General features: G+C 40.9%; 1 protein-coding gene and 1 pseudogene across 1 annotated transcript in view; one reads left to right on the top strand and one right to left on the bottom strand.

Moving 5' to 3' along the window:
* The first annotated feature begins 973 nt into the window (after positions 1–973).
* On the top strand, positions 974–16174 carry LOC104657803 (annotated as a pseudogene).
* A 2115-nt stretch (positions 16175–18289) lies between these two features.
* Positions 18290–26772, bottom strand: part of LRRC72 (leucine rich repeat containing 72) — a 50621-nt gene continuing 42138 nt past the window's right edge. The window contains exons 8-9 of the mRNA XM_010357672.2: positions 19750–19777; positions 18290–18531 (exon numbers count right to left, since the gene is read on the bottom strand). Of these exons, the coding sequence (XP_010355974.1) occupies positions 18366–18531; positions 19750–19777 (194 nt within the window). The 3' untranslated portion in view covers positions 18290–18365. The remainder of the gene's footprint in view (positions 18532–19749; positions 19778–26772) is intronic.

The raw sequence follows: 26772 nt of genomic DNA, 5'->3' as shown, positions 1-26772 counted from the left end.
GTTTGTTTGTTTTTGTTTTGAGACAGAGTTTGGCTCTTGTCCCCCACACAGGAGTGAAATGGCACTATCTCAGCTCACTGAGACCTCCTCTTCTTAGGTTCAAGTGACTCTTCTGCCTCAGCCTCCTAAGTAGCTGGGATTACAGGTGCCCACCACCACATGCAGCTAACTTTTGTACTTTTTTTCTTTTTTTTTTTTTGAGACAGAGTCTCACTCTGTTGCCTAGGCTGGAGTGCAGTGGCGCAATCTCGGCTCACTGCAAGCTCCACCTCCCAGGTTCACGCCAGCTAATTTTTTGTGTTTTTAGTAGAGACGGGGTTTCACCATGTAAGCTGGGATGGTCTCGATTTCCTGACCTCGTGATCCGCCCGCCTCAGCCTCCCAAAGTGCTGGGATTACAGGCGTGAGCCACCACGCCCGGCCATTTTTGTGTTTTTAATAGAAACGGGGTTTTACCATGTTGGCCAGGCTAGTCTCAAACTCCTGACCTCAGGTGATCCACCTGCCTTGGCTTCCCAAAATGCTGGGAATACAGGCGTGAGCCACTGTGCCCAGCCTATCTTGTGGATTTTTATCTTCCTTACACTCTATTTTTTTCCTAGCCCTAACATATACCCTATACCACACAGACCCTATACCATGCTGGCTCTAGGATGACTTTGAGTAAATTCAATGTTGAGAGTTAACTGGTTAGGAATTCAGCAGGTGAATTTAGACTGAATTTGTTAATCATGACAAGTCTCCCTTGGAAAAAAATAAAATCATTCATCCAAGTACTTCATCTATACACACACTGATGAACATTTATCTTTAGGTAGTAAAGGAGCCCTCCCAGTCATTCCTCTCCCACTGGCATGCTTTTTACCTGAGTTCCCAGGATTTTAGTGATTTTTTGTAATGTTTGTGTTACCATCAATTCTCCTTTTCTTCACCCCACTCTGTCACACACTGTGGAGGACTCTGGCAAGAGGGCATGGCCCTGTCTTTGCATACCATGAGGGTTGTGGAAAAGCAGAAGAAATTGTCACCCAGTAAACTGAGTTATTTCCCTGCTCTGCATTAGCTGCAAAAAAGGAACATACAATTGGGGGTGGGGGGGCGGAAAGGCAGGCAGGTTTTATTCCTCCTGGCCAGGAATGGAAAAGGAGAGAGGTCTTGCTCTAAAGACACCTACCTCCCAAGCTGTGGGAAGCTGGGAAACTTTAAGGAGTTAGATGTTGGGTGGAAGATAGGTAAGCATATTCAGAGAGGAACTCCAGATGCACAAGCATAGATCATAAACGTGTCTCCATACACCCCACGTTCAGCAAAGGTAGCGATTCTCCTCTGGGTGAGAAGCTTAGCATTATAATGATATGCTAATGATCTAAAGGTAGCAAGGAGTCTCTGCTTCTGGTTTGCTGAGTTTCACTCAGCCCTTATCTTCCTGTAGTAATTGGCGAAGGATCCTGAAACTCCTGGACCACATGGAGTCCTTTTAAGCAGACTTACTTAAAGAGACTAGAAAAAAAAAAAAAAACTGTTTAATGAGCTTCTTCAGCTTTATCTCCTGGGCTGCCCTGGTAGCAGAATTAGGCAAATGAGCAGAGGCAACAGAGACTACTTTTCTCCTTTATTGCCATGAATTACTAAATGAATCAGAACTAACAGATGGAGCTGGGATACACAGGAACTTTAACATTGAACAAAGAGAAATTCAAGCATAAGCCATTTCAATATCAAAAATTTCCTTAGATGTACGTTAGGAAAGGGGTGGTCAGAAAATGGGGTTGGTTCTGATTATCATAAATTATCTAAAATTTTGTTTGTTTGTTTTTGTTGTTTTAAAATAGCATTTGCCATTATACCAACAGAACACATGGCCATCTTGATTATTTTTTTCCCATGTTGAATTGTTTTCAATATGCTATCAAAATACTCTTCTCAAACAAAAATAGGACCTAAAGGATTTTGAATACTCTTACTATTCCAATACTTCTTGTATCTAGAGCTGATGTAATACAATATTGAATTGACCAGTTGGTTTAAGAAATCGGATTCTGCTTTTTAATTCAGTAGATAATAATAGCTGACAGTGAAAGTTACTCTATCCCTGAAATAATTTTGTTTAATATTCACAATGACCCTGTGAATTGGACTTTATCCAGTAGCACAGATGAGGAACTTTAAAGAGGTTGCCTAATTTATCCAAAATTGTAGAGCTGGTACTTGGCGAGGTCTGCAGTTTTAACTAGTACATTATACATTCTTAACATTTTAACCTCACTGTAGTATCCCTGCAGCCAGAAGATCATACAGGGTTGAAGACAAGCTGTTATTTTACAGGGTGTAATGGATATTCACAAAGTCCTGAAAACAAAAAATCACTGTTTTTGGTCATCTTTCATATATATGAGTTTACTTGAGTTTTAATGTTATTGTATATAAAACATCATAGAAATTCTCTGTCTCTCTTTCTTTTTTATTTTTATTTTTTTAGACAGAGTCTCACTATCCCCCAGGCTGGAGTGCAGTGGTGCAATCTCAACTCACTGCAACCTCTGTCTCCTGGGTTCAAGAGATTCTCCTGCTTCAGCCTCCTGAGTAGCTGGGACTATAGACACCTGCCATCATGATGGGATAATTTATGTATTTTTTTAGTAGAGAAGGGGTTTCCCCATGTTGGCCAGGCTGGTCTCAAACTCCTGACCTCAGGCAGTCTGCCCACCTCGGCTTCCCAAAGTGCTGGGATTACAGGTATGAGCCACCGCACCCGGTCAGATATTCTTATAGTGAATATTCTTACAGTGTTTTCATCTTCTCGGGATCCTGTCTCCCCCACTTCTGAAGCAAATTAGTGCCCTTGTTGAGTGGAAACTGACTGTTCCGATTTAGGTGGTTTTATGGTTGTTGCCAGTAGTGATTGGCCTCCTTGGTCACAATGAGGACAATCAGAGCAATTCCCAGAGATTTTTTTCATTCCTGAAGTTGAAGAAGGGAGGCTTTTATTATTTTTTTGTTTCTCCTTTAGAGAGTTGTAAAGTACAAGGATTTGGCTTCAGAACTGAGGCTATGACCCCTGACATGTGAAGGCACCTGAAAATGCAATTATTAAATGGACATCAGTGAGATAGGGATAGAGAGAGGAAACGCTATTTGAGTTGTCTAATCTAGTGGGCTCTGACAGAGTCCGCACTTGGGTTTACAAGGTCCGCTTACATAAGCAAATACATTCCCATTTGGATTTCTGTCACTTAGAACCAAAGAATCCTTATTAATAACATCTTGTGGCAACTAGAAAACAAAAGCAAATTTCAAAAGTTAAATACATACAAATATAGGTAAAAGAAAATTGAAAGCATAGAACTTGAATTTTATGATTATATTCTCTTAGAAAATTAACAATGGCAGTTCAAATTTCAAATTAGATTTAAGAACTAACCTCTGATTATTTATCTTGTCCATATTCCTACCCATGGGGTCTGGGGGGTCATGCCCTCCAAACCATGGATTCTTATCAGATGAGTGTTATTTGACCCTGTATATTGTGACTTGCTTTTCAATCTGACTGTGGCATAACATTATGAGACAAGGAAAAAATATTTCACTGCAAAGTATATTTCCTTGCCATGCCTTGAAATTGCCCTGCAAAGTGTTTGGTGGAAAGGATCCACATTCTATAGAGAATCCCCTTCCCCCTTTGTTTTCCTTCCTTTTTTTTGCAGATCCAGGAGATAATCAGCTAAGAACCAGGCACCCCTTTAGGTCTGATAAGAAACATTTTACAACCTACTCTCTCTCTCTGAAGTCTGCTATCTGAGAGATTCCTCTTCACAGCACAATAAAACTTGGTCTCCACAATCCTTTATCTTTAACCTGAACATTCCCTTCTGTGGATCCCAGGTCTTTAGACAAACTCAACCAATTGTCAACCAGAAAATGTTTAAGTTTACCTATAACCTAGAAGTCCCCCGCTTTGAGTTGTCCCACCTTTCTGAACCAAGCCCATGTATTTCTTAAATGTATTTGATTGATGTCTCATGCCTCTCTAAAATATATAAAACCAAGCTGTGCCCCAACCACCTTGGGCATGTGGTCTCAGGACCTCCTGAGGGCTGTGTCATGGGCCATGTTCACTCATATTTGGCTTAGAATAAATCTCTTTGAATATTTTACAGAATTCGACTCTTTTGGTGGACAGATTGAAGTTATTTTTGTTGGAAAGAAAACTGACACAAAATGTTTTTGCATCTATTTACTGATGTTTATTTTGAAGAAAAAAACTTGTATTTATTTAAAATTGGAATAGGGCATGTTTATGTAAACTTTGATAATATCAATGCATCATTTCTTTTTTTTTTTTTTTTTTTTTTTTTTTTGAGACGGAGTCTTTCTCTGTCGCCCAGGCTGGGGTGCAGTGGCCGGATCTCAGCTCACTGCAAGCTCCGCCTCCCGGGTTTACACCATTCTCCTGCCTCAGCCTCCTGAGTAGCTGGGACTACAGGCGCCCGCCACCTCGCCCGGCTAGTTTTTTGTATTTTTTAGTAGAGACGGGGTTTCACCGTGTTAGCCAGGATGGTTCAATGCATCATTTCTATGAACAAAGACAATATCTTAATTTAGTAAAAAGAAATTTTCTTCTTCTCATGATTATTTCAGTAGATGAGCAGATTTTACCCCCAAAGGTAGCTCTAGCCTTGTTGGTAATGCTGGTTGTATATATCCTTTAAAGTCTTAGTTTTATAGATAGCCAAAGGTAAATGGTGATCATACTTTGCATAAAATAAATCGGGTAGCTGTGTAATGGACCGTTTCAGAGCAATGTAGCTAGCTAATTCAAGTACTCACACAAAACCACTTTATCTGATGATTCCAAATGGTTAAGATTTTAATGTGAAAAAAAAAAAAATCCCAGGAGAAACCATGAGAGAATTATTTATGACTTTAGCATGAAGGAGGCCTTCATAAATATACTAAATCCAGAAACCACAAAAGGAAACAAATTCAGCTACATTTAAAACATAATCTGAATACTTCTGCTCCTGGGAAGGTGGAGTAGACATACTTTTCACTATTCTTCCCACTAAGGAAAGCTAAAAACCCCAAGCAATAAGAAGACTGTGAAAGTTGGAGAGGAGGTAGACTGGCTTGGGATCCTGGACCCAGGGTTCCGCGTAGCAACACCTGCTGAGTTCTCTGGGTTTTCTTCCTGCCTCGTGTAGCCCAGACTTGGAGCTGAAGAAGCTGGAAACATGGAAACACCAACAGCTACAGACCAAAAAAAGTCCCAACAAAGGCCTGCCAGTCTGCCAGCCTGTCCTGTGTATTTCCAACTCAAGATTGTAGCATCAACTCACACCTGAAGCTCTGGCTTCCTTACAAACTTTGAACTTGCCACTCCCCCCCAATGGCATAAGCCAATTCCTTAAAATGAATGTCTAGTTCTATATATGCGTGTATTCTACTGGTTCTGTTTCTCTGGAGAAGCCTACTAATAGATCATTTGTCTTAGGCAATTCAAGCTGCTGTCACAGATTACCATAGACTGGGTGGTTAAAACTACAAATACTTATTACTCACAGTTTTGGAGGCTGGAAGTCTGAGATCAGGTTTCCAACAGGATTGAGTTCTTGGTGAGCATCCTCTTCCTGGTCTACAGAGTACTGTGTTACTTAAGTGGAAAAAGTAGGGTGAGCTGGTTCTCTGGCCTCTTCTATTAGGGGACTAATCCCATTCATGAGGGCTCCACCTTGATGACCTACTTACCTCCCAAAGGCTCCATCTCCACATACCACCACAATGGGGATTAGATTTCAACATAGGAATTTGGGGAGGACACAAACATTCAGTCCATAACACCAAGTATAGTCCATAAGGAGCACAACTGCCCTTGGGATAAGAATAATACTAATAGCTAACATATACGGAGCACTTACTTTAAGAAAGACACTCTACCTAGCAGTTAACATACATTATCTAACTTAATCTCTGAGACTCTATGAGGTAACTACTATTATTGTTTTAAATAAAAGGATATCAAAACCTTGACAGGTCAACTAACTTTTCCAAGTAACATCTAGTAAGTGGAACAGCTAAGCTAGACTTGTTGGATTCCAAAGCCCCAGCTTTTAGCCAAACCCTCTATAGATCTACATATCATTATTGTTTGTTTCCCAGTCATGAGAAATTCCACTGGATCCTAAAATAAATATGCTTCCACTTGAGACAGTTTGAATGGTCATCTTGTTGTGTTGTTGTTACTGTTTTTTTGTTTTTTCTTTCCTCTCTTTCTCTGTTTTTTTTTTTTTTTTTTTTTTTTTTCTTTTGTGAGAAAAGGTTTAGCTTTGTCACCCAGGCTGGAGTGCAATGGCACAATCTCAGCTCACTGCAACTTCTGCTTCCCAGGCTGGAGTGCAATGGCACAATCTCAGCTCACTGCAACTTCTGCTTCCCAGGCTGAAGCAATCCTTCCACCTCAATCTCCCAAGTAGTTGGAACTACAGGTGCATGCCACCATTCCCAGATTTTTTTTTTTTTTTTTTTTTTTTTTTTTTTGGCAGAGACAGGGTTTCACCATGTTACCCAGGCTGGTCTCAAACTCCGGGGCTCAAGCAATCCACCTGCCTTAGTCTCCCAAAGTGCTGAGATTACAGGCGTGAGCCACCCATCCAGTCTCTTGTTTAAAGCAAAGAACTTAATTTAAAATACCCTCTGAATAATGATGTATTCCATTTTGGCAGAGGTTTAGGTAACTTAAAGATCATGTCTTCTATTTTGTGTTTCTCCTGAAATGGTATTTCATACAGTGTTTCCCATTCACACTAAAGAAGGGCCACTCATTAGCCCTTTATTGTTGAATAACATATCCAGTATTAAGGAGTGTGTTCTAAAGCACATCTTTTTTTTCATGCAGGTGACAACAGTTTTGTAAAAAGAAAAATAATTTCTACCTCTTACCAGATTAAGTAAAATTTTTTAGACATTTTAAAATTGGAGTAAATGTTTTATTTTCAGTCATTGTGGGATTACGAATATAATGTCAAGGCTACACATTTGAAAATGATTCTTTTAGTGGTTAACCAAGAGATTACATTAGCCCATCCTTAACTTACTTCAATCTGATTAAAAATTAATACTTCTTATGCAACTATGGGCCACTTTAAACCTGATGCCAAATATACTATTTCCATCATGAAATGGCTTATTGCCACCCAATGTTACTGCTTGGTGGACCTGATAGTACTCAGTTCATGATGAGTAGCTTTGGTCAAACAGCTACTTGGTCAAGGGTCGGACTCTCGATTAGTAGTAGAATCTGTGCAGCAGCATGCCTAGACGTGCTATTTAAACAATAGTTCTCTGCTGCAGATGGTATGGCCTTGTTCAAGAACCCTTGAAACTGCACTGTGACTCTCCTCTCAGTTCTAGCTGGAGACTCCACCGAAGGACCCTGGATTACAGTGGGATATTGTATTAGTTATCTGTTGCTGTGGAACAAATTATCCCTAAATGTATCAGCTTGAAACAACAGTAAGCATTATCTTATATGATTTCTGCAGTCCAGAAATCCAGAAGCAGCTTAACTGGGTGGTTCCGGTTTCAGATTTCTTTGGCTTGAAGGTCCAGTGAAGCTTTCAGATAGGGCTGTAGTTATCTGCGAGTTTAACTGGGTCTGCAGTGTACATTGGCAGAAGGCCTTGCACTGTACTGGCTTTTGGAAAGAGGCATCAGTTCCTCAGAATATGGACCACTCCAGACGACTGCTTGAATGTTATAATGACATGGCAGTTGGATTCCCCCAATATAAGTGATCCAGGAGAGACAGTAAGAGCAGTGCCAACCATAATTCCCAAAGATACAATCCCGAATGCCATAATCCCAAACGTTATTACCTCTAAAGATCAAAATCCCTAAAGTTAAAAATCCCTAACATCGAACCCCCCCTCAAATCACAATTAGTGCATTTACAGTTGTACACAGGATAGATAGTGCAGCATATTAGGCAGAACTATTACCTTGTTATTGTCGTTATTTGGAAATAAAGTATGGTTTAAGGAGATGCATATGGATGCCAAGCTGACAAGGGGTAGACTTGTGTACTAAACCATAAGTGTCAATTTAACTGGATTAAGGAATACCTGGAGATCTGGTAAAACATTATTTTCAGTGTGCCTGGGTATTTCCAGAGATGAGTATCTGAGTCTTAGTGGATTGGGTAGGGAAGATCTGCCTTCCGTGTTTCTAGTTTTTCAAAGGTCATCAAAGAAATGAAAATGCAAGCAAAAAATATAAGAGGCCGGGTGAGGTGGCTCACTCCTGTAATCCCAGCACTTTGGGAGGCCGAGGTCGACAGATCACTTGAGGTTAGGGGTTTGAGGCCTCTGTCTCTACTAAAAATACAAAAAGTAGCCAGGTGTGGGGCTGCGTGCCTATAATCCCAGCTTCTTGGAAGCCTGAGGCAGGAGAATCACTTGAACCTGGGAGGCAGAGGTTCCAGTGAGCTGACATTGGGCCACTACACTCCAGCCTGGACAATAGAGCAAGACTCCATCTCAAAAAAAGAAAAAGAAAAAGAAGTCTCTCCTGCCAGATTATTCAGTTGTGTACTACTCCTGCCCCTTCACACATAACACCATGCTTGCCTTTTAAAAATATGCCCTTCATCAGAGAACAAAAAAAATTCAAGTTCAGAGATCTTCTGAACCAAAGATGTTTGCTGGTTTTGAGATTCCTCCAGCGTTACAAAAAATTAAATGGTGACCTATTCTTGGTAAGGGAGTTGACTATTGAAGAAGACAGACTTTTTCTATTGAAAATATAACATAGAAAAACTAGCAGATGCTTCACTTTGGCTCATGGATGTGTTGACCGAAATTAAGGCTGTTGAGGCAGTAATAATTTGATAAAAATTTATTGGAAACTGAATGTGAGGATGGACATGGGAAGACACCAACAAAGTTAGGCATGTTCCAAAGTCTGTTACAAGTTGGAATGCTTTTATAAGGAAGTTTAGGAGAAGGGAGAAGGACTTCTCATACTGGACTTGTCCTTTTTCTTTGGAGGGTACAATACAGAGGTTATCATCATTGGCTACAATACAGGTTTAAATGTTCTAGGTGCAAGACAATCAATACAACTTCATGATTCAGAAACAAATCAGTGTCCTTGTCAATGTCAGTAAGTTATGTATTAATCAGTATATCAACAGTTTGAGGAACTCATGATAAGATTTGAGGGACTCACATGAATCACAAGACTTCCCCCAGGCAGGTAATTTGGAAGCCTGCCAAATGTGACCTGTAAGTCATCAAATGGCATATTCAAAACTGTCCTCACTGTTTTTTTATCCGCTAGGTACTATTCATGCCCCTATTGGATCTGAAAATTACAGAGCGTATCCATTCATTTATGTGTTAATGACTGCAAAAAGTGAAGCACTTTACAAATGTTTATTTGAAGATTTGGTGGAGTTTGCAAAAAAAAAAAAAAAAAGGATTCCAACTAAATCCTCAAACCATAATGACAGATTTGGAATTAGGTATGATCAAGCCTTCTAAAAGTGACTTTCAAGGTGTTATCAATAAAGCGTGTGTTTTCCAATCAGCCCAATGCTTTCAGCAAAAAAAAAAAAAAAAAAAAAAAAAAAATCAGATAAGTGGATTGGTCGCATAATATAGCAATGACAAAAGCTTGAGTTTAGAAATTTGTCTGCATTGGCATTCTTTCCAACTGTGAAATTCTAGGAGCTTTTAATAGCTTTCTCTGCATTTGCTTGGAGAAGCCAGTAAAATTACTGACTGGTTTGAAAATAATTATGTGCACAGTAGGACAGGGAAACACACAACAGTTTTCCTGTTCCATCACCAATATCATTTCTGCCAAATTAGTGGTCTGTCTGTAAGTGCATACAGAACAGATTCTGAGCACTCCAAACAACATAGAAGCATGGTACAGAAGATGGGAAAATTTAAAAGGGAATGTTCCTGTGAATGTATATTAAACCATAAAAGAATTTCAAAAAGAGCAGCACCATGTAGAAAATGAATGGGGGCAGATACATTACCTAGTTCACTGCAGCCTCGACCTGTCTGGGCTCAGGTGATCCTCCTATCTCAGTCTCCCAAGTAGCTGGGACTAGAGGGATCGCTTGAGCCGGGGAGGTTGAGACTGCAATGAGCTGTGATTGTGCCATTGCCCTCCAGCATGGGTGACAGAGACCCTGTCTCAGAGAGAGAGAGACAGAGACAGAGAGACAGACAGAGACAAGTAAAAAGAAACTTCCTTTAAGTACAATTAATTGTGATCTTAATTACCTTTTACCTTTGTTCACTCCCACTTGTTTATTGTTATTATTGTTATTTCATTGTTATTGTTATTTATTTATTTATTTATTTATTTATTTATTTATTTATTTATTTATTTTTGAGACAGGATCTCACTCTGTTGCCCAGGTTCCAAGTCCTGGGCTCAAACAATCCTCCCATCTTGGTCTCCCAAACTGCTGGGATTACAGGCATGAGCCATCATGCCCGGCCTGGTCATATTTTTGATGTGTTGATTCTTTCCAGTCCATGTTCCAGTCCAGATGCATAATGATAATAGAAGAATTGAAAACGAAGATTTTGAGACAGATCCATCTCACGAACCTGCCTTTCTTTTCTAGTGGTACAAGCCCCATTGAGTGAAGTGCTCCTAATCTCTGGTGATTTTAAATGCTGTAGAAAGCATTGTTGTATTTAACTCTGTGCACTGAAGATTTCTTATAGTCCTAGAATACAGATCAATCTAGATGTATGGTCTCAATCAATCACAAGAGGATCAATAAGCCTTTTTCCTTATTCTACTTCCCTTTTTTGAAAGGGCCTTGATTTGCATTTGCTGCCTATAGACAACAATTTGTCTGATTTTTTTTTTTTTTTTTTTAATATTCAGGAGATACATGCGCTTGTTTGTTAAATGAGCATACTGCATTGTGGTGGGGAGTGGGCTGCTAGTGTACCTAATACCTACATAGCGAACATTGTATCCCACAGGGAATTTTTCATCCCTTGTCCCCCTCCCACCCTCCTCCCTTCCGGAGTCCCCGAGTGTCTATTATTTCCATCTTTATGACCATGCATACCCACTGTTTCGTTCCCACTTATAAGTGAGAACGTGCAATATTTGCTTTTCTGCTTTGGAGTTGGTTCACTGAGTATAATGGCCTCCAGCTCCATCCATGTTGCTGTAAAAAGCATAAAATCATTCTTATAGCTGCATCACTGGAGAATTTTAACTTTTTTATTGGTTGGTCTTTCTTTCTCTCTCTCTTATTCTCTCTCTCTCTCTTTCTTTCTTCTTGCATCTCAGATGACACAAACCAGTGTTTGTTTTTTGAGACAGGGTCTCACTCTCACCCAAACTGCAGTGCAGTGGGAATGATCCTAGCTCACTACATCCTCAGACCTCCTGCCCCAGCCTCCCCAGCCTCCTGATGATATAGGAGTTAAGAAGAAATTAGTTAGACTGATAGTGAGAGTAAGGAAGTCCTTGATAAGGTTTTCCTTTTAATGAAAAGCATCCCCAAATTATTTTATTTTCTAATAAAGAGCAGCCTGTAAAATCGAGCTGCAGACATAGACAAGCAAGCTAGAAGCTTGCAGGGGTGAATGCAGGCAGCTGTGCCAATAGGAAAAGGCCACCTGGGACTAGGAATGTTCAAAATGCTGACTTCATTTCCCCTTTTCCTTTCCAATCACTTGTGCAGTAGGGAGCAGACAATATGGCACTGCCAAGTGGAAAGTCTATTTGCATAAGAAGAAGATTAGGGTGGGTTAGCCAGCTTCCCAAAGCACTATGTAAATGTCACACCTGGTCCAACCAATCTGTGGGCCCTATGTAAATCAGACACCTCCTCCTCAAGCCTGTCTGTAAAATCCGGTGCATTCTGCCATGGGCTTGAAGTCCCATTTGGAAGCCCCTCTCTCGCAAGAGAGAGAGAGCTCGTCTCCTTTCTCTTTCTTCTGCCTATTAAACCTCTGCTCCTAAACCCACTTCTTGTGCTTATTGGGTTTTTCCTTGGTGAGACAACCAACCCCAGGTATTTACCCCAGACAACGACATGGCTTCACCAATTGGGCTGGGTGTGAAGCCTGGGCCACCCACCCTGCCCGGATTTTATTTTTTAAAGAAGTGGGCTCACCCTCCTCATGTTGTTGTTCAGGCTGGTCTCCTGGCCTATTTTATTTTATTTATTTATTATTTTTATTTTTTGGCTACTGCTAATAGCTGTTCTATGTAGGAGAAATCTGTCCTAACAAGGATAATCCTTGGAAATTTCCCATTCAAATCCAGCATTTGGTTGTCAAATAATTATCTCTTGTAAAAGGGAAAAGATTAAAAAAAAAAGACAAAGATAAAAATATTAAAAGAAGAAGAAGAAAAGAATGGAAAATATTCTACAAGGAAAGCCATGCCTAAAAGAAAAAAAAAAAGCAGCTGTTCATCAAGATGCAATACTGATAGATACCGGAGGCAGACAAATGCCTATGCAGATAAGAAAGAGCCCCTGGAGAATCTCTGCTCCACAAGTGTTTATGCCAGATGTTTTTGTGCAGATAAGGGAACCTGCACAGGGTCTTTCCTGGGCATGCCCACAAGGGACTGGAAGCCCAGACGCACTGGCAGAATGGGGTGGAGCCACCAGGAATTCACGCCTAACGCGTGGGAGGAGCCTGACCTTTTCAACTCACGTGTTGTGGCCTGGCATTCAGTTTGTGAGGTGGAATGCGTGCATGACCCCTCTTTTTGTTCAAAGCTTTCCTTTCACTTAATAAATTCTGGCCTCCTCACCTTTCAACATGTCTGCATGCCTAATTTTTCCTGGTTGTGAGACAAGAACCTGGATTTAGCCGAACTAAGGAACAAAAAATCCTGCATCAACTTTCAAAATATAATTAAGAATTGGGGCTCTCTCTACCCCCGACACCTCAGGGCTCCCCCCGCCTGCCAGTGGCTGGCCAGGCTGCCCAATCCCAGTTGCTTCCCACGCTCTCCCACGGGCCCCGGCTCCGGCCACCTCTCTCCCTCCCTTCTGTTTAATTCTGCTTCCGGACGTTGCTATAATGTTGAAGACTCAGCCGCCATAAGAGCTCTCCAAGCCCCAGCAGCCGCCCCCATGCAGCAGGCCATGCCTCCTCTGCAGCTCCACCCGGGCCTCCTGCGGCCTCCTCCCCCTGCCTGGGGCCTTCGGCTGCCAGAAGCAGGCTCCGCTGGGAAGCCGAAAGCATCTTGGAGACGCAGCTACCTCCGCAGCAGCAGCACCAGGAGAGGCCGGGGGCCGCTGCCACTGGCAGCGCCAGGGGACAGAGCACAGGAAAGGGACCCCCACAGTCACCTGTGTTTGAAGACGTCTACAACAATTCCAGAATGCTGCATTTCCTTACAGCTGTTGTGGGCTCCACTTGTGATGTAAAGATGAAAAATGGCACCACCTATGAGGGTATCTTCAAGAGGCTGAGCTCAAATTTTGAACTAGCAGTGGATGTTGTACACCAGAAAGCATCTGAGCCAGCAGGTGGCCCTTGTCGGGAGGACATTGTAGACACCATGGTGTTTAAGCCAAGTGATGTCATGCTTGTTCACTTCTGAAATGCTGACTTCAACTACGCTGCTAAAGACAAACTCACCGATTCAGCCATCACCATGAACTAGAAGGGAATGGGGAACACAAAGAGAAGGTGCTTCAGCGCTGGGAGGGAGGTGACAGCAACAGCGACAACTACGACCTCGAGTCCGATATGTCCAATGGATGGGACCCCAACGAAATGTTCAAGTTCAATGAGGAGAACTACGGTGTGAAGACCACCTATGATAGCAGTCTTTTTCTTATACGGTGCCCTTAGAAAAGGACAACTCGGAAGAGTTTCAGTAGCGAGAGCTGCGTGCGGCGCAGTTGGCACGAGAGATTGAATCAAGCCCTCAGTACCGCCTGCGGATCGCTATGGAGAGTGACAATGGGCCACTGGAGTGGAGAAGCACAGGTGGCCCAATGGCAGGATTCGGGGCAGGAGAGCCCCAGCTTGGCATCCAGGAAGGTAAAGTATATCATCCCTCTGCCTCAACGAGTCCAGGAAGGTCCCCAGGGAGGAGTTTGATGCAGCAGCTCTCGGTGCGGTAGGCCTGGCCTTAGCTCTTTGCCAGCTTGTGGCCCTCACCATCTGGACAATAGCAACCCTGGCCCAGGTTCTGAGGCCCGTGGTATCAATGGAGGCCCTTCCTGCATGTCCGCAAAGGCACAGAGGCCTCTGAGAGGTGCCAAGACCCTGTCTTCGCCCAGTAATAGGCCTTCTGGAGAAACTTCTGTTCCTCTTCCTGCAGTGGGCCGGATGTATCCCCTGAGTTCTCCCAAGTCTGCTGCCCCGCCCCAATCTCAGCTTCCTGTCCTGAGCCTCCCATTGGCTTGGCAGTGCCAACGTCTTCAGCCTCCATACCTGTGACCTCATCAGTCTCAGATCCTGGAATGGGCTCCATTTCCTCAGTTTCTCCAAAGATCTCCCTGGCCCCCACAGATGTAAAAGAACTCTCTACCAAGGAACCTGAGAGAACCCTGGAGCTCCAGTAGCTGGCTCAGATAGCTGGGAAAGTCCCTGGTCTTCAGAATGAACAGAAACTATTCCAACTGAAAGAACTCAGAAAGTTTGGGGCCCAGTTTAAGCTTCAGCCCAATAGTTCCCCTGAGAACAGCCTGGATCCTTTTCCTCCCTGGATCTTAAAGGAGGAGGCCAAAGGAAAGGAGAAGGAGGTTGATGGTTTGTTGACATCAGATCCCATGGGGTCCCCCGTCTCCTCCAAGACAGAGTCCGTATGGGATAAGGAGGACAAACCACCCCTGGCACCAGCAGGAGGCACTGAGGGGCCAGAACAGCCCCCACCACCTTGCCCAAGCCAAACCGGCAGCCCCCCCCACCCCCGGTTGGGCTCATCAAAGGAGAGGACAAGGATGAGGGCCCTATTGCTGAACAAGTAAAGAAATCAACATTGAACCCCAATACCAAGGAGTTCAGTCCCACAAAGTCTCTGCTGTCTGTGAATAAATCCACCAGTGCCCCAACTTCTCCAGGGCCTCGGACTCATTCAACTCCCTCCATCCCAGTACTGACAGCAGGCCAGAGTGGGCTATACAGTCCCCAGGACATCTCCTACATACCTCAGATCCACATGAGACCAGCTGTGCAGGCATCTCAGATGTATTCGTATCCTGTATCCAATTCAATGTCTGGGCAGCAGGGCAAGTACTGGAGAGCAAAATGCTCCCTGTGCCCATAGCTCTGGAACCAATACCAGCCAGCCTCAGCCCCACCTTGGTGGCTGCTGGCCTGCCTTTGGTGGCTGCCACGCCCTATTCTTCCTACATCTCCTACAACACTCAGCAGTTCCCAGGCCCACCTGCCATGATGTAGCCCATGACCCACTACCCCTCACAGCCGGTGTCTGCCCCTTTGCTTCAAAGCAACCCACGCATGCTGACGTCGGGCAGACATTCCCCAGGACGTTGTGTCATCCTCCACCCCTCAGTATCCTTCTGTGGAGCAGCCCACCCCTCAAGCCCTTTATGTCACTGTTCATCAGGCCTACCACACTATACCACACAGCTTCATGCCCACCAGCTGCAGCCGGCTACCATGCCTACTGGGAACCAGCCTGCAGCCCCCAGTCCTGTCCAGCATCAGGCGGGAGTGGCTCCACACCTGGGCAGTGGGCAGCCAACAGTAGAATCTGTACCACCCAGGGGCCCTGGCCGGCATGCTGCCCCCTCTGCCTCCAGGACCTTCTGCCCAGTCCCTTCAGAGCAGCTTCCCCCAGCCAGCCACTGTGTATGCCATCCACCACCAGCATCTGCCCCACGGCTTCACCAACATGGCCCATGTTCCCCAGGCTCATGTTCAAACTGGAATCACCGCAGCCCCGCCCCCTCACCCTGGGGCTCCCCATCCACCCCAGGTGATGCTGCTGCACCCACCCCAGAGTCATGGGAGGTCACCCCCAAAGTGCAATGCCCCAGAGTGGGGTGCTTGCATTCTCGGCTTCCACACCCTCACCCTACCCCTACATCAGACACCCCCAAGCTCTCACTGACCCCGACTGTCTCCTGACTTACCAGAGTTCAATCTTACCCCTCCCAGCAGCTCCCCTTCCACCCCCACCAGGGAACTGAAGGTTTTCCTGGCCCCGACCTGAGATCTCCATGAGTGGAGGGAAGAGTGATCTATGTCTCTTCTCCCAGCAGCTCGGACCACTCCCAGTTCCCCATCCCCCCTTTCCCCAGGGGAACTGGGGAATTACTGCCAAGCACCTTGAATGGGAAGGGCCTCACAGAGGGCAGCGCCAGGGTCCAGCAGGGGTGGGGGGTTCCTGCTCTGTCCCTGCCTGTCCCCACCCAGTATTGCCCTCCCATCCTCTCATCTACTCCCCTGCTGGACACAGAAGATCTTTTATTTTCTGTTATTTATAACCTCTGACTTAGGCCCCCTGTTCTTTATTTCCCATTAACTTGAGTGACCTGTGTGAGAGACAGATGGATGCCCCATGAGGATGGCTGGACAAGAACTTTTACTTTTTATTACATAAAATATAAATAAATAAATAAATATTTAAATAATTGTGAAAGTCAGCCAACTCTTATGGCCTACTTCGTCTCAATAGCTTATAACCTATTCCCATAATATACTTTTTCATATGTACAATTGTCTTTTTAGTTTTTTGTTCACGATTTTAAATTGTGAGCATTACTTTTTATAATTTGCTAATTTATACCTCTATTTCCAATATAGGAATTATGTCAAGACTTAGAGTTACAATTTGTTTTATACATTTTTCACAAATCTGACTTCACAAAAGTATGTTATTGCAACACTGTTTTGTGTTTAAGCATTGTGTGTGTGTGCATGAAAACATTGAAACTTCCTCAGTAAGTGAAGAGATGTCCTTTCTGTATGTCTGCATTTGCGATATACATTTTACTTTTTGACCTATTTCTTTACGAATACGGTTTATCTACTCATAACTCTTATACCTGTGCAGCTGTCATTAGTATAACTGAGTGCTTATACTTGTAAAAATGTATATGTCATTATTGCCTATTTTATTGTATTAAGTAGCCTATAAAATGTTCTGTAGATATAATGTTTCTCAAACAAATCTGTTTTAAAAAATGTAAACAAATGTCTTAATTTTTTAAAATTATTTTTTCCAGAATTACATTTTTGGAACTATGTCTTTTGTCTTTTGGATTATGGCCCAAGCCCAAGCAAGAGAATGCTTCAAGTCTTTCTATCACCTAATCTTGGAAGCCACAAACAACCACTTTTGTCATGATACCAGCCACTCACCTACATGAACGGGCAAATCTTTGCGTTTTCTTTATTCTAGCTGCAACCTTCTTCCAGGGACCATATCTGAATTTTTAGACTCTGGCCGTGCACAGAATGGTAAGTGCCCACAGGTGAATGAAGGCTGTAGATTCTCAATGTCAATTCATTATTCCTTCTAGGCGTTCATCTCTTGCCTGTTTTGATTCCAGTCCACTTCTACAGTGTGTCTATGTTTCCCAAGCACCACCAGATAGAGGGAGATGTCACTCTGCCCTTTGTAAGCTTTTTTTCTAGCTCCTTAGGGAAAACTGTAATGAATTTGAGTTATGTTCAATGTCCACTTTTGTCACTCAGTACTAGGCAACTACTGAAAGCATTTGGATTTTTTTTTTTTCCCTAAGGAGCAAGTTTCTCGCTACACCAAACCCAGGTCGTTAGCCAGAACTGGCAAATATCTCCAGAGAGGAGAGTCAAAAATAGTACACCAGATAAGTTAGTTGTGTTATATAGTCTTAATGAAATACCATACAGCAGTAAGAATGATAGAATCATTGCTTCTAGCAACAACATGTATGAATCTTAAAACATCAAGTGAAAAAAGCCAGACACAAAATATTCATCTTCTATGATTCTATTTATATGCCTTTTGAAATCAGACATGGTTAATTTATTGTCTAGAAATCAGGACAGTGATTACTTTGGAAGGGTGAGTAGTGAGTGGTACAGGAAGAAGCAAGCTTTCAGAGTCCTGATAGTGTTCTATTTCTTGATCTAGCATGCCAGTTACATAAACATGTTCAACTTTTAAAAATTCATTGAGTTGGACACTTATGAATTTTATACATTTCTGTATACATTTATACTTAAACAACTTTACATTTAAAAACCTAAAATATAAGAATTATTTTTCATTATTGGTGTTTCTGTTTACATTTAAATATCTCAAATAGTATCATAGTAGTATGTAATATGCTAAGTCACAGGGAAGTTTAATATACAACTGAAAACCACCACAATTTCTAGAAATACCAGGGCTTATCTCAGTGTAACTGTGAGCATTTGAGCCGGTTCTGTGCCTTCCTCTTCAAGGTATCTTTCCTCTCGTGTTGGAACTGTGTTCCAGTTCATAGAGGTCAAAGTCATCACTGATCTCTTCATGGACCTCACAAAAACAGCATCTTCTGGGTCATCAAACACAGTTCTGCAAAAAAAGCAATTATGTCAGAAAAAAAGCAATCAAAAATGAAAATTTGACCAAAATGAAATTTTCATTCAAATGCATTAATGCCATGTTTTTCTGTGTTATTTGTAGTATAGTACCACTAACAAATAATTTGCAGGCTCCACTGACAAATGACTTTCAGGCTAAGTGACATTATTTTTATTGTATAAATTGTTTACTTTATAAATAAAGTATCTGAACATATTTGGGGATCAACTATTACAGTTTAGGTCTCACATACTCATGCAGTCATGTTTTAAAACCATGTTAAATGAGATTATTAAAATATAGATATATGCATATTATTATCTTAAGTTCACTGTATTCCTAAGTTTTTATCTACATTATGCCATATTTTATAAATGTATGTGGAGATAATATTCCATACTGTATCCAAAAAAAAATCTTAAGTGAAAAAATAAAAAAAGAATGATGACTCTAAATTCATCAGTATTCATGAATTTAAAAACTCTTCTATGGACTTTTAGTGATGTGCTTGCTCTTGGAAATGTAAATTCCAATGAATATAAAATGTAAGTCTACATGATAACTGCTATGACTGAACATATTTAGATAATAGTTAAACAAGGAATGTAAAGCCCTACTTTCAGAATAGCTAATAGTTAAGGTTTAGTTTTTATTTATTTATTTTTTGAAACAGAGTCTCACTCTGTCACCCAGGCTGGAGTGCAGTGGCGTGATCTAGGCTCACTGCAACTTCTGCCTCCTGGGTTCAAGCGATTCTCCTGCCTCAGTCTCCCGAGTAGCTGGGATTATAGGTGCCTGTCACCGGGCCCGGCCAATATTTTGTATTTTTAGTAGAGGTGGGTTTTCACCATGTTGGCCAGGCTGGTCTCGAACTCCTGAACTGAGGTGATCTGCCCATCTCATCCTCCCAAAGTGCAGGGATTACAGGCATGAGCCACCGTGCCCGGCCGAGGTTTATTTTTCTAAGTATCAAATTATCTTTTTACTTATTTGGGATTTTGTTAGTAATATTAAAAGCCCAAATATATCAAATATGAATACAGAGCTTGAACTCATTCATCACAGAAAGATCTACCAATTTTTCTCATCTATTGAAGACTGAGTCATTTTTTAACTCATTAAAATCTATTTTAGGAAATGGAGATGATGTAAAGGGACAATACAATTATGATATAATCTGATAATAAATGTATAGATAAAATTACTTACTTGTCTATATTATTTGCAAATCCAAAATCTGAAAAAAAGTACATTTTAAAGTTAGTATTTTAAAATATTTATCCAGCATTTAAAAACAATGGAACAATGCTATAAAGGAAAAGTATAAAACAGAGCTTTCTGTTTTCAAGTTATCCTTTACACAAATAGTTCAATCTGTCAAAAATCCCTTTTTATCTAACTCCAAAGCAAAGCTTTCTCTTAGATATAGTGGGTTTTGCCTTAGGTTTTGAGGCAAATTTTTTAATACAATATAAATTTCAAAACCCTGAGAATGGAAAGCTTAGTCAATTTATACTGTACCAATGGAATCCAAGTGGAAATGTTTGTAATTAATATACTGAGGCTGATATAAGATACTGAAACCTATCCCTTTTCTTCTGAAAGGCACATGCGTCTATAAATGGACTAACAGTCCAAATGAGGAGAAATATTTAGGAACATTTCAACTATTTGGATTCTTGGCATTAACTGTAAAGAAACAGAATAAACAAATACTAGATCACAAGAATCTAGATCTTCCTAGCTTTGAAGCTCCAGGACTAGTCCTCAAAACCTGGATTTCTTACGGTGTCTTCCAGAGACTGTCACTGCTTTGTTGATTTCCTACCAGAAAGCCTAGTGCCCGTCCAGAGGTGGATTTTACCAGCACCTGTTGTGCCAGTAAAGCCCACAATATCAGCTCTTGCCATTCCACAAGCAGCAGCGACCACACAGCCTCTCTGCCTTAGAATTCATAGCATTGTTCCCTTCATAAGTGGCTGATGAAAGTCTCTCATGCATTTCGAATCATCCTAGGCTATCTTTTTCTACATTTTCCTCCCAGCTTTATTGAGGTATAATTGACAAATAAAAACTGTATATATTTAAGATGTACAACTTGATGTTTTAATACAGGTATTCATTGTGAATAATCACCACAATCTTATTAACATATTAATCAGCCAGACCATTGCCATTTTTTGTGTGTATTGGTGAGAACACTTAAGATCTACCCTCTTAGCAAATTTCCAGTATATAATACAGCTAACTATCGTCACATTACATAAGATCTTCAGAATGTATTCATTTGTGTAATATAATTTAAACTTTGTACATTTTGACTAACATCTCCCCATCTCCCCTCTCCCCACAGCACCTGGCAACCACCATTTTACTCTCTGCTTCTATGAGTTTGACTATTTTAATTCCATATATAAGTGAGATCATGCAGTGTTTGTTCTTCTGTGTCTGTCTTATTTCATTCAGTATAATGCTCTCCAGTGTCATCCATATTGTCAAAAAATGACAGGATGCCCCTGTTCTCTTCTACATTTTTAATTACAAAAAGCACATACTTTACTTATAATGAATATAAACAATAAAGAAAATAGTGAGCAAAAAGGGAAATTTCCCTTTAACCTTTCCACTTCCTCTTACTACTATTAAGTATCACTATTAAAAGTTTTGTGTGTATGTTTCCAGCCTGTATGTCACATATGTACTCACATGTATACATGTACCTATACATAGAGATTTGTTTGTTGACAAAATTCTAATTTTGTTATTACTCATAGTACACTACTTTTTCAATGAGTGTGGTTTTTGTTTTTTGTTTTCGTTTGAGACGGAGTCTCTCTGTTCCCCGGGCTGGAGTGCAGTGGCACGATCTTGGCTCACTGCAACCTCTGCCTCACTGCAACCTCTGCCTCCTGGGTTCAAGTGATTCTCCTGCCTCAGCCTCCTGAGTAGCTGGGATTACAGGCGCCTACTACCACGCCCAGCTAATTTTTGTATTTTTTTTTTTTTTTTTTTTTTTTTTTTTTTTTTTTTTTTTTTTTTTTTTTTTTTTTTTTTTTTTGAGGCGAAGTCTCGCTCTGTCGCCCGGACTGGAGTGCAGTGGCCGGATCTCAGCTCACTGCAAGCTCCGCCTCCCGGGTTTGCGCCATTCTCCCGCCTCAGCCTCCCGAGTAGCTGGGACTACAGGCGCCCGCCACCTCGCCCGGCTAGTTTTTTTTTTTGTATTTTTAGTAGAGACGGGGTTTCACTGTGTTAGTCAGGATGGTCTCGATCTCCTGACCTCGTGATCCGCCCGTCTCGGCCTCCCAAAGTGCTGGGATTACAGGCTTGAGCCACCGCGCCCGGCCAATTTTTGTATTTTTAATAGAGACGGGGTCTCACCATGTTGGCCAGGCTGGTCTCAAACTTCAGGTGATCTGCCCGCCTTGTCAAGGTGTTTTTAATATCCCCAAATATATTATGGATTGATTCTATAATGGAATAGATTGTATTATACAAATGTGCCATAGTCTATTTAACATTCTCCTATGAATGACCATTTAAATTGTTTCTACTACTTTTGCTATTATAAAAAATGTTGCAACATGCAGACTTATACGCATATATTTTTTCTTTGTCCATATGTGCAAGCACTTCTGTAAGGGAGAGATCAAATTTAGTTGCTGTGTCAAATGGTTTGCACATTTCGTATGTTGGTGGATACTGCCATATGGTCATCCAAGAGAGTTGAACGAGTTTACATTCCCATCAATAACATGAATTGTGCTCTTTCCCCCTCATCTTTAACAACCCTTTAAAACTTCTGCCTACTTGTTGGATGAAAATGGTATCTCATTGTTTTGATTTCCATTTATTTGATCATTAGTGAAGCTGATCATTATTTACGTTTCTTTCTTTGTACACATGTCTTGTCAATGTCATTTATTTTGTTTTCTACTGGGATTTTTAAATTGACTTGGCGATGTCCTTTAGAAATTATGGGTGTTAACTTTTGCCTATTATATATGTTATAAAGACTTCCTCCAATCTTGCATTTTAATTTTCTTTCTATATGATGCTTTTTATTTTTAATTATTATGGATACATGCTATTTGTACATATTTATGGGATACGTGTAATTGTTTTTCATTTTTATGTAGTTAAATCTGTCAACATTTCTCTTTGATGGCCTCTGGGTTTTGTGTGAGGCTTTGATTGGCCTTCACTTTGGGATTATGAAAGTATTTTCTTCCAGTACTTTTTTATTTTATTTACATTTAGATATTCAGTCTCTCTGGAGTCTATTTTTGTATATGGTATCTCCCTTAGATAGTAGTTCTAGTTTGTCTCTTTGGCCCAGGGCTACTTCATGGCACAATTCTGGGGGTGCCTCAGTAAATGTTTTCTGTGCAAAAAATGTCCATTGAAGTTATGCAACATGGAAGCTCTGTTGACTGCTGATTTTTGCCTTCACAAATTCTTCTGCGTCTACACAACTCCCTCAATTGCTCAGCCCTATGCCAAACAATCTCTAGATCTCACATTGACCTCTAAAACCTACCCAAACCTTCATGCATAGGTAGGAGTTGGCATTTACTCTTCTGGATGTGCAATTATCTGTTTTCTCTGGATTCTGTCCTGCCTTGTCTGTACCGATGCACTGTTTGGTGAATTGCTATTTGTTAAATAGTCTGCCTGGTCTTCCTTTTTATCCTTACCCTTCTCTTTTCCTGAGTAGTACATGCCTCAGCTGCCAGGCCCAGGCTCTGCAACACTATACCCCAGCTTGGGCTCAGCACCTGGAGCTCTGTGTTGAGCAAACATGGTGGAAATCTGGCAGCTTCACTTTTGGACCACTAATGGACATTTTAAAAGCTTGTTGGTGTTTTATTTTAAATTCCCCTTAATGTCTTTCTACATCTAGATATAGGTAATTGGTGAAAAATCTGCAAATCAGTTTCCTTAATGCCAGGTAGAAGCCCAAAGTGTTTTGGTTCTGAGAATACTGGCTATCTCGCAATAAAACCCAGAGACAGTAATGAAAATTTGCACAACCCTTTTAACTATACTTATTTGATAAGGACTGTTAGATGGGATTTGAAGAAAACTTAAAATTGATCTTGCTTCTTAAGATATTAGAAATATAATTGATTTCTTTCTCACCTTTAGATTAAGGATAATAAAATCAAAATGTGGCTTTATGATTGCCTCATAAACATTTTTAAGTGTAATTTCTTTTCAATAAAATAATTCATTTTTCTCTTAGAATTACTCTAATGATTTTTTAGAAAGTCACAATAAGGTAAGATTTATAACAAAACAAATATAGAAGCTACAAAACAATATGGATAAATTTTAAAAATTTACAGTGTGTTTTATTATAAATGTTTGCTTAATTAAGGTATGCTAAAATAAGCTATACTCTGGGCTAAAAATACTTTTTAGTTGTTATGATATAGTGACCTTTTGCAGAAAATGAGTAGATTTATAATAATTGTCCTGTCAATTATTAGAGGCTTTAGTCAACATATCTGTTAATTAAGAAGAAAAAGTTTCAAATGCAATAAAATACTCTCCCTATCTTTTCTGCTCCTGATTTTGTTTTTGGAGGTTCAATATGAAAAGGAGCCAAGAGAATTTAAAAAACGATTATAGTTCTTTCAGCAGTCTGGTTACACAAAAGAAATGTGGAGCCCTAAAGGTGGCGAGCACACCAATAATAATTATAGCACTGAAAAATAGATTGTGGGGGCTGACCTTGCATTGTTTGTTATTGTGTGCGTTAACTGTTTTTAAGAGGGGAGATTTTCTATGTAAAGGCTCCTTTCTTTCCACAGCATGGTCTACTCCGATAACAGACATCAATCAAATACATGTAAGATTTAGATTGGTTCAATCTGGATGGGCAAGACATCTCAAAGCAGGGTGAGTGCTGTTATTCCAGGTCAGAAGGTAGAGTTAAACATTTTCTGATTGGCAATTGGTTGAAAGAGTTATTATCAATAGAAATGAATGGGTTACGAAAAGGGGTTGTGGAGACCAAGGCATTATCATCCAGATGAAGCTTCCAGGTAGCAGGCTTCAGAGAGAATAGACTATAAATATTTCTCTTTTTCTCCTTCCTTCCTTCCTTCCTTCCTTCCTTCCTTCCTTCCTTCCTTCCTTCCTTCCTTCCTTCCTTCCTTCCTTTCTCCCTCCTTCCCTCCCTCCCTCCCTCCCTCCCTCCTTTTCTTTCTTTTTCTGAGACAGACTCTTGCTCTGTCACCCAGGCTAAAGTGCAGTGATGCGATCTTAGCTCACTGCAACCTCCAGCTCCCGGGTCCAAGCGATTCTCCTGCTTCAGCCTCCCAAGTAGCTGGGATTACAGGTGCCCGCTACCATGTCTGGCTAAGTTTGTATTTTTAGTAGAGATGGGGTTTAACCATGTTGGCCAGGTTGGTCTCAAACTCCTGACCTCAAATGATCCACCTGCCTCAGCCTCCCAAAGTACTGGGATTACAAGCATGAGCCACCATGCCTGGTGAGCTATACAACTGTAAATATATATACACATTTTAGTATACTTTCAGTTTTGGGAAACATGTGCAGAACATGCAGGTTTGTTACATAGGTATACATGTGCCATGGTGGTTTGCTGCACCCATCAACCTGTCCGTTACATTAGATATTTCTCCTAATGCTATCCCTCCCCCGGACCCCCAGCCCCCAGCAGGCCCATTTTGTAATGTTCCTCTCCCTGTGTCCATGTGTTCTCATTGTTCAACTCCCACTTATGAGAGAGAACATGCGGTGTTTGGTTTTCTGTTCTTGTGTTAGTTTGCTCAGAATGATGGTTTCCAGCTTCATCCATGTCCCTGCAAAGGATATGAACTCATCCTTTTTTATGGCTGCTTAGTATTCCATGGTGTATATGTGCCACATTTTCTTTATCCAGTCTATCATTGATGGGCATTTGGGTTGGTTCCAAGTCTCTGCTATTGTAGATAGTGCTGCAATAAATATACGTGTGCATGTGTCTTTATAGTAGCATGATTTTTAATCCTTTGGGTATATACTCAGTAATGGGATTGCTGGGTCAAATGGTATTTCTGGTTCTAGATCCTCGAGGAAATGCCACATTGTCTTCCACAATGGTTGAACTAATTTACACTCCCACCAACAGCGTAAAAGCTTTCCTATTTCTCCACATCCTCTCCAGTATCTGTTGTTTCCTGACTTTTTAATGATCTACATTCTAACTGGTGTGAGATGGTATCTCTTTATGGTTTTGATTTAAAAACTTCTGATCACTGTTTTCTGACTTCCACGATTGTAGCTGGGGAGTTTGTGGAGAATCTCTATGTTATTCTTTTGTAGGTCATCTGGGTTTTCTCTCCGACTGCTTTAAGATGGTTTTGCCTTTGGTGAAGACTTTTGTTGTTGTTGTTGTTTTTGTTGTTATGTGTCTTTTTTGTGTTTGGATTCATTTTGTCTGGTGCATCTACGAATTCTTTGCCAATTCTGGTAATTGTCTGGTCAGTCTAAGAATTTATATATCAGTTTGGGAAATTTTCCAGCCATTATCACTTTAAATATTACCTTCTGCTCAATTTCTATCTATAATTTGTTTTTCAGGAACTATTACTAAACTTATATTGGACCTTCTCTGTCTAATGTCTCTCCTTTTCTCAACATCTAGTTCATATCTTCTATCGCTTTCTTTCTCCATGTAGCATTCTGGGTAATTTCTTCCAAACTATTTTTCAATTCATTTCCCCTTTATTTCTAAATAATTGATTTGGTTTTTTAAAAAATGTATGTTGTCTCATTGGCAAAGTGTCATAAAGACAGGATTTTACCTTTGCACCTTTTCTCATCCACCCTTTCTTCCTTCCTGGAATGGAGATGTAAGGCTTGGTGGTATACCAACCACCTTGTAATCATAAAGCACACTAAGAGTAGCAGAACAAAAGACAGATATATCCTTAAATACTGATGACATCATAGAACTTTACACTAACCCTAGATACCCTATTTTTGTATTCTTTGCTGTCTGAAAAAACTAAACCCCTATTTTTTTCCATTTCTGTTACAAATATGAAATTAAATTCCTACTAAGGAAACATCCTGAAAATATTCAAGTTATACTTGCATATAATGACTCTGTGAGTATAATCAAAATATTACCAGTGCTTATTTCTGGATGGCAGAATTGCGGATGATCTTTATTTCTGCTTCGTATTTTTTCTATATTATCAAAAATTATATAGCCTTAAT

Source organism: Rhinopithecus roxellana, chromosome 6 (genome assembly GCF_007565055.1).
Source record: "Rhinopithecus roxellana isolate Shanxi Qingling chromosome 6, ASM756505v1, whole genome shotgun sequence".
Lineage (NCBI taxonomy): Eukaryota > Metazoa > Chordata > Mammalia > Primates > Cercopithecidae > Rhinopithecus > Rhinopithecus roxellana.
Note: the sequence above shows the minus strand (reverse complement) of the source record. Positions and strands in the feature narration are given on the sequence as shown.